The following is a 10,753-nucleotide window of genomic DNA, read 5'->3' as shown; positions in this document are numbered from 1 at the left end:
ACAGACTGGTCAGACAGAGTCACTGGAGATGTCGGAATAAATTACTTAAATGTCACAGGGGACTGCAGCGGCTGACCCCGAAACACTAAGATTAAGTAAATATAGTCCATGATGGAATATCGCTGCAAAGGTCATGTAAAGTGACATGGCCTTAACAACTCACTGTGATTAACTAAAAAAATGGCAAGCGAAACAGCGGCCATATGCAATACAATACAATTTATTTTTGTGTAGCCCAAAATCACACAAGGAGGGCAGCAATGGGCTTTAACGGACCCTGCCTCTTGACAGCCCCCCAGCCTTGACTCTCTAAGAAGAGAAGAAAAAACTCCCAAAAAAAAAACCTTGTAGGGAAAAAATGGAAGAAACCTCAGGAAAGGCAAAGAGAAACCCCTTACCAGGTAGGTTGGGCATGCAGTGGGTGTCAAAATCAAGGGGGTCAACACAACACAATACAATACAGGGAACAGAACAAATCTTCAATACAGTAGAAAAATAAAAATGTTTGAAGTACGTAACAGAATTTAACAGCAGATGATATCCCATAATATGATTTGGATATGTTTAGAGTCCTGGAGACCTCATTCATCAAACTGCCTCCCCCATTTGGCCAGTCCACGAGGTCATCCACCTGACATTAAGCACATTCAGGCCCGGCCAGTACTTGGGTGAAAAACCAACCAGGAAAAGCTTGGGTTGCTGCTGGAAGAGGTGTTGGTGGGGCCAGCAGGGGGCGCATAGCCTGCAGTCCGTGCTTGGATCCCAATTCCCCAGTGCAGTGAAAATGGTGCCATCCTTCGTACGAGACGTAAAAATGAAGTCCTGACTGTCTATGGTCATTAAAGACCCCTGAGCATCCTTCAGAAACAGTAGAGTGTTTCCTGATGCCCTGGCTAAGTTGCCCACCACAGCCTGGTCATTCTGGCCCCCTAATCATCTCCTGTCTCTAATTGTCTGTCTCTCTCACCACTTCATCACCTAATAGCTCGTGTATGTAGCGCAAAAATGGCTGCCATCACATCATCGAGGTGGATGCTGCACATTAGCGGTGGTTGAAGTAGCTCTACACTCACTATGTAAAGCACTTAGTGCTTTAATGAGAAAGGCGCTATATAAATGTAAAGAATTATAATCAGTATTATTATTATTATCACCTGAATGTTTGTTGAATGCCCGTGTTTCCTATGCATACAAGTGTGTTTCTTCACTGATGATGTTTGGGAATCCCATGTGCTGCTCAGATCCCCTCCTAATTGGACCCTGAGCTCCTTTCATTGTAGGAGAAAACTGATAAATTATGATGCTATGCAAATGACTCCCTCCACAAAGGCAGGCAGCTTTGGACTGAGAGCCGCCCGAGATGCTCCTCACCTGTCTACAAATCCTCTCTGAAAGGTCCCTGGTGCCAAGCGTAGAGCGAATGGCTAAGTCTACTGCAATGACTTGACTGTGCATAGTGGGGGCCTAAGGAAGTGAATCAAAGCTTTAACGAGTCTTAATGGCCTACATTTGAAAATCTGGCCAGGTCTTCTGGAGCAGCTGGAGATTCTTCCAGGGTCATTTCTGTGTTAAGCTGAGCACGTTGCCATCACATCCCCCCAGACAAATAGCGAATGGAGAGCCAGTGAATAAAGGAGAGAATGAGATGTATGTGTAAAGGTCCCCACCTGGTGGTGAACACATGCCACTGCATTGAGGTTAGTGCCACACAGTCCCAGTTACTTTGGTTTAAACCGTTCACATCCATTGGTTTCTGCAGGGCCACACACAAGCCTAGGCTTCCAAGGTCCAATTTGAAAGAGGCACTGGCACGCTAACAGGAGCTGTTAGCTGAGACGATCATAAATTCACAAAGACGCAGCTTATAAAATTTGAAGTCTGTAGAGGGCCTGGTGAAGCAAACGTTTCATGTCCAAAAATTTAAAGGAGGCAAGCTGTGCTTGATTTTTAAATCAGCACTGACATTTAGCAGCCAATTCAGGCCATTAGGACGAGTGCAGCTTGCCATCAGGAGTCCCGTAGTCGTCCACCCATTCGTTTGTTATTTTGAATCTTCTTATTCTAACGGAGGCTGGCAGGTGGGCAGAGTCTATCCAGACAGCATTAGATACAAGGTGGGTGCCAATCCCTGACAGAGATACAGTGAATGGCAGGGCAAACTGGGCCAATTTAGAGGGGTCAGATAACATAATCTGCACAAATTTGAGTTTTGGAAGAAGCGATGCATGAATCGACTGAGGACGGGCTGCCAGTTCATCAGTGAGCACACTGGCACACTCCGGAACTGTCAGTCAGTTTAATCTGCACATTTTAGGGGATGCCAGTGTGGGAGAGGGGAGAGTGAGGGGGTTTGGGAGAGGGGTAACCCCAGGCCAATTTAGAGTTGGCAGTTAAGGTAAACTGAACAGATTTGGGGTGTGTGAGAAGCAATTTATAAACCAACTGAAGATGAAATGCCAGTTCATCAGTGGGCACACTGACACACATCAGAATTGTCAGCTAATCTAACCTGCACATTTTTGGGGATATGAAGTTAGGAGAGATGCTATCCCAGCAGCATCAGGTTCAAGGCATAAGCTATCTTTGGACGGGGTACCACTTCTTCAGAGGGCACCCAGAAGTATACCCGGCCAATTAAGGTAACCTGCACAGATTTGGGCTGCGGGAGAAGTGAAGTATGAACCAACTGAGGGTGTGAGGCTCGGAGAGCGGCTGATCCAGCTGCTTTGTCCCCCTGCTTCGTGTGCAGACATTTTTCGGAGTCCTTCTTGAATGCACTTCCTCTTAGTGTCCACAAGGTGTCCTCAGACATTCAGTGGTGAATTGACTGAAAGAACTGAATGGGATCAGCTTTATGGGGTCCTGATGGTCGTGTTTGCAGAGAAGAGGGAAGTTCTTACTTGTACTTGGAGGGCTGGACTTCTCTGTCTGGTTCTGCCACAGCTGGACATGTCCATTTGTACATCTGGGTGTCTTTAACTATTAGAGTGGCCATGTCCTTTTTGCCAGTTTAGAACTGTCTGACCAGCTGGCCCGTATGTGGTGATCGACTCTCCACTTGCCTTCTCAGCATCTCCACCTAACTTCTGACAATAAAGCTCTTTGATTTATATTCGGCAGTTTTTACAACATACTTGAACATTTAATTCGCCATTTCATTGCTTTTCTTACCATCTGGGCGATGAGAATGTCTCGTTCAGTAGGTCAGCATTGCTGATCTTGGATTTATATGTAATCTTCCTTTTGCTGTACTTGTTACTCCGTTTTCCAAGCGTTCACCCGGGTTTGTGGATTCTCCGGGACTTTTCTCTGCATCCGCAGTATTTGCTGTCCATCCAGGGTCGGTGTCTCTTTTAAATGTTGACTGTTATATAACACTAGCTGTGTAAGCCCGTGCTGTAAAATGCCTGGGGTCCTAGAAACTATTGAAATCGTCAGAAAAAAAATTCAATTCGAAGGAACTCCTCCCTAGGAGGATTCCCAGTGTGCTCACATTGCTTGTGCATTAGCGGCGGGAGGAAAAATAAAAGTTATACCGTTTTGCCGATGTTAGCAACTTTGTCTTTCTTCTGAGGTTTCGTTTTGCTGACATGCTGGCCTCGCTTGTGTTATTAGCGGTTAAGCGAGTTTTCTGTTTCCTCGGAGGCGGTACCCTGACGCCACCTCTCACTTCTGGGCCAGACAGACAGACAGACACACTTCCACACGTAGACATTTAGATATAAGAAGATAGGAGGCAACAAGTTAATGTGTGAGCTGCACTGATGTCCCTCAGAGCCCAAGGTCAGACCCCCAGTGATCTTCACTCCGTTTCATCTCCTCTCTTCTCAACATCAGAAACCACTTGTCCTGCTGAGGGTCATGGTGGCAGCAGGCCATGCAGGTCCACCCAGGTTTCCCTGTCACCAGCTACACATCCCAGACCTTCCTGGGTCACTCCCAGGTGTTCCCAAGCAAGACAAGAAAGATTTAATCCCGCCAGCACATCCAGGATCTGCACTAGGGTCTCCATCCATTGGGATGACATGCCCAAACCACCTCGACTGCCCCCTTTCGATCTGGTGTAGTGGTGACTCTGCTCGGCACTCCTGACCCTAAGATGGAGTGTCGGCCCGGCGGCCCCCCAGAGAGACCTCATTTCTGTTGCTTATACTTGTGAACTTGTTCTTTTGGTCCTCACCCATGTGGTGGTGAAGCAGGAGCCGAGTCGAGAAGACAAAGTTGCCAGTTTACTAGTCGATCTACAGCCCTGTCTTCACCTGTGGTCAGTCTTATCATCTCGACGATTAATCGTCACGTAGCCCCAATGGCTTCTGTCGTCCACAATGAATTACATTGTTTGGAAAGTCAGTTCTATCAGAAGCATTTGTTTTCCCCACAACTATCAGGATTTGACTCTCAATTTAAAATTTCTAAACACTTCCTGGGGCTCAAAAACGGTACATACATACAAGTATATAAATTTTTTATTTTATTACACTTTATTAATCCCGAAGGAAATTGCTAGCTTTTTCGCATACCCCTTCAGAGTGCAGGGTCAGCCATTGTACAGCACCCCTGGAGTAAGGGCAGGTTAAGGGTCTTGCTCAAGGGCCCAGCAGAGTAGCATCTCTTTTGACACTGCCTGGGACTCGAACCGGCGACCTTCGGGATGCCAGCACAGATCCTTAGCCTCAGAGCCACCACTCTGCCTTAATATACGGTATATATAGATATACATCGCTTTGGGGGTTTTGGAGACCCAGGGATCCAAAGGTCACATTTCTTTTTGTGTTTCAATGCATATTTACTCATGAGGAGTTTTTTTTTTTTTGTGTGTTACCCCACAGCACCATCTTGTTTTTTCTATGGGCACCGCCATTTTGGGAGTTTAGTGTTGACAGTTGCTGTGAGGTTATTACGGGAGACACCAGAGGTCACGGACAGCGTGACATCATAGGTCAAGAAGTGCAATTCTGCATTCACGTGCTATCATATTTAAGGTGAATCCCACCTCAGAGTCAGAAATTCAACATGAAGTCTGAAAAAAGTTGGGGAATTTGGACAAAAACAAAACTATGAGAATTGTCCAAGTTGTGACGTAACATTGACCTTTCACCTCGGCCAATTGCATAAAATAAACCAAATAGCGTGGTCAGCCAGAAATGCCATTTGTTAGTTTGAATTGCATTCGGAGAGTAGCGACTCCATTTAATACGTTTATCAGTGCCGTTTATCTTGAATTGTTTTTTGGTTTGTTTTTTGCAGACCAAGTAACTTACTGTATCATCAGAGACTTTTTGTTGTTCCAAATAGTCCTTCGCAAAACCCAAGTGAACACTTTCAAGTGGGAAGGTGAAACTCCATAACTCCAAATAATCGGAGGACGCTTGAATGCAGCGTAACGGTCAGCCCCTCGGACTTCCTGGTTTGTCCAAGTTTGTGGATTCAGGCCAAAACTCCTCACCTTATTAGCATTTGTTTTAAAGACTCTCTGGTTTGCAAATTCTATTTTGCTTCTTGGATTCTTCGATTTTTGTCTTACGTCTCGTCTCTGGTTACATTTGGGTTTACTGACTCGGAATGAGACTGCAAAATTGTTAATGAATTGGATCAGGAGATCAGAATGTTGTCCGGAGTTTGTGCCACGGTCGTTAACAAAGAACGCAAACCGATCGATTGTCAAATTCAAAACACAAATCAGAATCAAAAGTCAAAAGCAACACAACAAATACAAACACCGGAGGACTTTTAACAAGAATTAGATTCGCGTACCAAACTGCTTTTATTACCTGCTTGGGAATGTGCGGTTTATGTGGCTGCTCTGGCGACGCCATGTGTTGTGTATTTGGGTTTGGTTCTGGAAAAGAACGTAATGACAAAGACTGACGTGATCACACCATAAGTGGCGGCGCCCATAACAAAACAAATGTGGCATTGCGACAAAGCAGTAATTATTGTCTGCTCTTTCAATTCGCTATAATAAGAAACACTAACGCTATAATTGGATTCTTTCATGTTGTAAATTTCAATTTGGACTCGTACATCCAGGAAGATATAAAGACCACCAATCATGCCATACAATCTCTCTACATGTCATGACCACAATTAGCATTTCTTCTCCTGAGTCTTGTTTAACTCCTGGCTACGTCGTTGGCTTGTTTTTTTTTTCCTCTTACAACTCGACTGCCATCCCATACAGTTCAATACAACAGCTTTGGTCGCCAGCGTGTCCAACAGATTTCCTCTCCAAATCTTACACTTACAGCCATTCAGAAAATCATTTTTATGAAAGTAATCTTTAGTGTGGCAGAGCGGCTTCATGGGTCTAGAGTCCTGGGTTCAGATCCTGTGCCCAGAAACTGCCCGTGTGGACGGTGCATACAGATGCAGTCATTCATTTGTAGCAGGGCTACTATCAGTAAGAACTGCATCTCCCAGGAGTCCATGCAGGGGCTGTTGGGGTCAAAGGTGGTCAAATGAAGTTAAAAGGAGGGCAGGTGTGTTGCATTTATCTGTCGGACTGCCTGCTGTTAATTCAGCCATATTTAGTCGTTGTGTCCTGGATTGTATTCGTCTGTTGGGGTCCGGATCGTCTGTCTGCCTGTGTACTGAGGACGGTGTTTGGATTCATTGGCTTTCCCGTAAGAACAGGGGGGCGCTCCTGAACCATCCGCCCGTCGTCACCCTTTCAACTACCGGTAGGACTGTGTCTTCCCTTCCCTTTCGGCATACAGATCACTGGACTTAATCTCCTCACCTCTCATTTCATCCGGTTTGTTATTTCCATGGACTTTGCAGTGTGGGGTTTATGTTAAATGTAATATCGCCGAAGGGGTCAGGGGTGGTATTATTGTTTTCATTTAGTTAATTTAATTTCATTGTATTCTTAATTGTTTAATGTTCCCAGTGTGCTTTATTAGGTCTCTGTTGTGAGTGTGTGGGGGTCGATCCAAGGCTGGGGGTGTCCCTCCTCCACTAAAATAAATAAATAAATCACCGTCACATTGATGGTGTGAATCTTGGCGGTCCCTGACCCCTACACATTCATCCATTCTCTGTACCTGCTTACTCCACCGCAGGTTTGTGAAGAAGCAGATGATGGGCTATCTGGTGTTAAGCAAGAACCAGCCTTGGACAGAATGCCAGCAAGGCACCAGGAGCAAACCTTCAGATGTAAGGCGGGACCCAACCTGGAGGAGATGGCAGTCTACCGTCAGGTACATAGCGGGCGCACTCTAGTAGCAAGTCGGTCATGCCAGGGCGATTTAGAGCCTCTAGCTGAGCCAAATGTTTATATATGGGGGAGAATGGAAATGCTAAAAAGTTACCCACACAGGGACACGGAGAGAACATGCAGGCTGCACATGAATTATGACTGGTTCTTGAATCGAGTCCCAGTCACCTGGAAGTGTTGTGCCACCCAGAAACCATGCTGCATATATAGCGCCTTCAGGGAGTATTCAGACCCTCCACTTTATCACATTTTGTTTTGTAGCAGCCAAAGTCCTTTCATTCACCCCCCCCAAACAACAAATCAAAAACAGAACATTAGACAAATTTTGAAAGTGTATTAAAAATTAAAAAGCTGAAATGTCACATTGACACAAGGGCTCAGACCCTATACTGTGGTCCCTGAGATTTGGCACCCCATTTTCTTGCTCATCACTGAGATATTCCTACACCTTGTTTTGGAGACCACCTGTGTCCATTCCGTTACTTGGACTCATTAGGAAAGGCCTGCAGTTGTCTGTAGAAAGTCCCACAGGTGAGCGCAGGCCAAGCCGTGAGACTGGAGGGATTTCCTGGAGGTACACATCAGGGAAGGCGGCTGCACCACGCTGAAGGGTTCCCAAGAGCACAGTGGGCAGAGTGGTGACCCTGAGGCTACAGATCAGTGCTGGCATCCAGAAGGTTGTCGGTTCAAGTCCAGTTACTGCCAAAAGGGATCCTACTGCTTGAGCGAGGCCCTTAACCTTCAGTTGCTCCAGGGGTGCTCTACAATCTCTGACCCCAAGGGGTATGCAAAAAATACCAAATCCCTAATGCAGGAAACTGTATAAGGTGAATAAATAACAAAAGAAATTAAGATTCTTAAATGGAAGATGCTTGGAACATCTATAGCTCTTCCTGGAGCTGGCCACCCAACCAAATTGATCAATTAAGGGAGAAGAGTCACAGTAAGAGAGGTGACCAAGAACCCAATGGTCATCCTGATTGAGCTCCAGAGAACCTGTGTGGAGTTTGGAGAAACTTCCAGAAGAACAAGCATCACTGCAACATTCCACTTACCTGGGCTTTACGACCGAGTGGCCAGACCAAAGCCTCTCCTCACTAACGGACACATGAAAACCCAATCAGAGTTTTGAAAGGCGGTTAAAGAACAACATTCTCTGGTCTGCTGAAATCAAGATTAGCATCATAACTGGAGGAGACCAGGCGCAACTCATCACCAGCACAATAACCATTTCAGCGGTGAAGCACGGTGGTGGCAGCATCAGGTACTGGGGGGGTTAGACACGGTTAAGGAAAAAGCTGAATGGAGCCAAGTACAGAGAGATACTCTGGACCTCAGACTGGGCCGAATGGTGACAAGCAAAGACAGCACTGGAGTAGCTTAGGGACAACTCTGTGAAAGGTCTTGAGTGGCCCAGCTGGATCCTAGACTTGAAACCAATCTGGAGAGACCTGACCACCGACTGTCTCCATCCAGCATGGCAGAGCTTGAGAAGAATGGCAGAAATCCAGGTGTGCAAAGCTCGTCACGTCAAACCCAAGAAGACTCCACACTGGCTTTAATGAAATACCGATTAAAGGGTCAATGTGATATTTCAGTGTTTTATTTTTAATACATTTGCAAAAATGAAGACTTCATTGGCCTACCAGGATAAGTAGCCACCAGTGGGAACAGCGGGCAGTTTGTCTTGAGATATCCAACAATGTCCTTGTTGACGGTTTGACATTTTAAAACACAGATAGCTGCTGATGAATGGAGAAGGACATTGAGAAAGTTCTAGCAAGGCTCCACAGGTCCATAGAAAGAAAGAAATCTGTGCCGCCCCGTCTGCCAGTCATCAGCTTTCTTATTCCCATTTTAATTTTTCCAAACTTTGGGGTCAAAGCCATCTCCCAGGATGGGGATGAGGGTCTCTATCTGTCAGAAGGAGCCATATAACATCACAAATTGTGGCAGTTCAGTCCCCCAGATATGAAGCAGGGTGTTGGTCAGTTGAGTCCACTAGGAGCTTGATGGACGTCACCTGTCGAAAGTGACTTTTCCTTCACTTGGATGGACAAAGGTGCCAATCAGATTCCCTTGATATTCCAGTCACCAAAAAATATACAATACTTGTAGATCTGGAATCAGCAGGGGGGTCTTCCAGATTTGCTTGACTGTCTGGTCACTCTGTGGCTCTGTGGCAGGACAAGGCCATCGTTTTATCCAGGCCTATGCTCTTCTCCCGAACCGTGAGCCAGCAATGGCAGATGCTCTGTTCCATGGAGGAGGACAGAAAGAAGAAAATGATGGGCTCCAGAAAGGCATTGCACGTGCTGGTCAGTAGCGCTTCCCGCCTCCACCAAACGCTCTGCTTCTTGATGAAGCCCACCACGTGAGAGATATTGTAGGGGGCGAAGCAGGCCACAAAAACCAGGAGGGTGGTCACTGCCACTAGGATCACCCGTTTTTTCCTCCTGGCACACATCTGGGTGTGGAGTACAAGCGTAATGCAGCTTAGGTAGCAGAAGGTGGTCACCAGCAGAGGGGCAAGGAAGAGGACAATGGACATCTCCAGGCGTAATGGGACAAGGAAGTCCAGCTGGGCTTGGGTGAAGTTTTCGAAGCAGGTGGAGGTGTTGTTGGAGGAAGAAAAAACGAAATACCTGCTGCCGTTGCCTTCTGTGATGGACACTAGAGCCACATGGATCAGCACCAGAGCCCAGAGGACCAGGCACACCATGCACGAGTTCTTGGCCTTCTTATAGATTTTGTACTGGATGGGGAAAGCGATGGACAGGTAGCGGCCGACGCTGATGGCGGTCAGGAACAAAGCGCTGGCGTAGAGGGTGCTGAAGTGGCAGAAGTTATACAAGGGGCACAAGACGGCAGGCAGGGTCCACCGTGAGTTAAGGGTCTCCATTATCTTGATGGGCAACCAGGTGATAAACACCAGGTTGGCAAGGCACAGGTTAGTCATGTAGACCACATTAGGGGTGAGGCTTTTATGTCTGGCCTGCCTGAAGAAGGCCCCCAGGGCCAGCAGGTTGAAAGGCAAGCCCAGGATGAAGGTGATGGCGTAGGTGGTCAGCGACAGATGGTCCAGGCAGTCCTTGTCACAGGAATCACGGTGAGCCATCTCCAGGCGCTGCTTCACGAGGCGTCACCCACTGCGTTTGTGCAAAGACGAGACGGCACTGGAAAAGGCAAAGAGAGGGTTGAGAGGTTTGTTTGTTTAGTGCTTTGAAGGAAAACGCGCGCCCAACGGCGGCTGCTTTTATGACCACGCTTACCGCCGTTTCTCATTCTGACCGCAATAAACACTCGGCTAGGCACTTGGCGTGGCGCGGCTCGACTTTACAACGCCGCCCGGGCAACGAGTCAGGTGTTCACTGCTCCATAAAGCAGAGTCCCGTAAAGTGGGAAAGGCGCTATACAAGATGAGGTCTGTCGTCAGAGTAGCGTGGAGTAGTTTGAAATCGGCTCAAGAGGGGCTGTGAAAGCCCACCAGCCCGATCTCAGTTGTGACAAGAAACTGTAAGGGGGGCGAGCACGAGA

General features: G+C 46.9%; 1 protein-coding gene across 1 annotated transcript; it reads right to left on the bottom strand.

The window, feature by feature from the left end:
* Positions 1-9,380: 9,380 nt before the first annotated feature.
* Positions 9,381-10,334, bottom strand: LOC120540547 (free fatty acid receptor 2). The gene has a single exon (XM_039771385.1). It carries the CDS (start codon positions 10,332-10,334, stop codon positions 9,381-9,383), a length of 954 nt encoding a protein of 317 aa, XP_039627319.1.
* Between the last annotated feature and the right edge of the window lie 419 nt (positions 10,335-10,753).

Source organism: Polypterus senegalus, chromosome 12, assembly GCF_016835505.1.
Source record: "Polypterus senegalus isolate Bchr_013 chromosome 12, ASM1683550v1, whole genome shotgun sequence".
NCBI classification, from domain to species: Eukaryota; Metazoa; Chordata; class Cladistia; order Polypteriformes; family Polypteridae; genus Polypterus; species Polypterus senegalus.
This window is presented reverse-complemented; position numbering and strand designations above follow the sequence as displayed.

Excerpts from the sequence above, each read along its gene's own strand:
- LOC120540547 (XM_039771385.1), bottom strand. The coding sequence starts at position 10,334 with ATGGCTCACCGTGATTCCTGTGACAAGGACTGCCTGGACCATCTGTCG.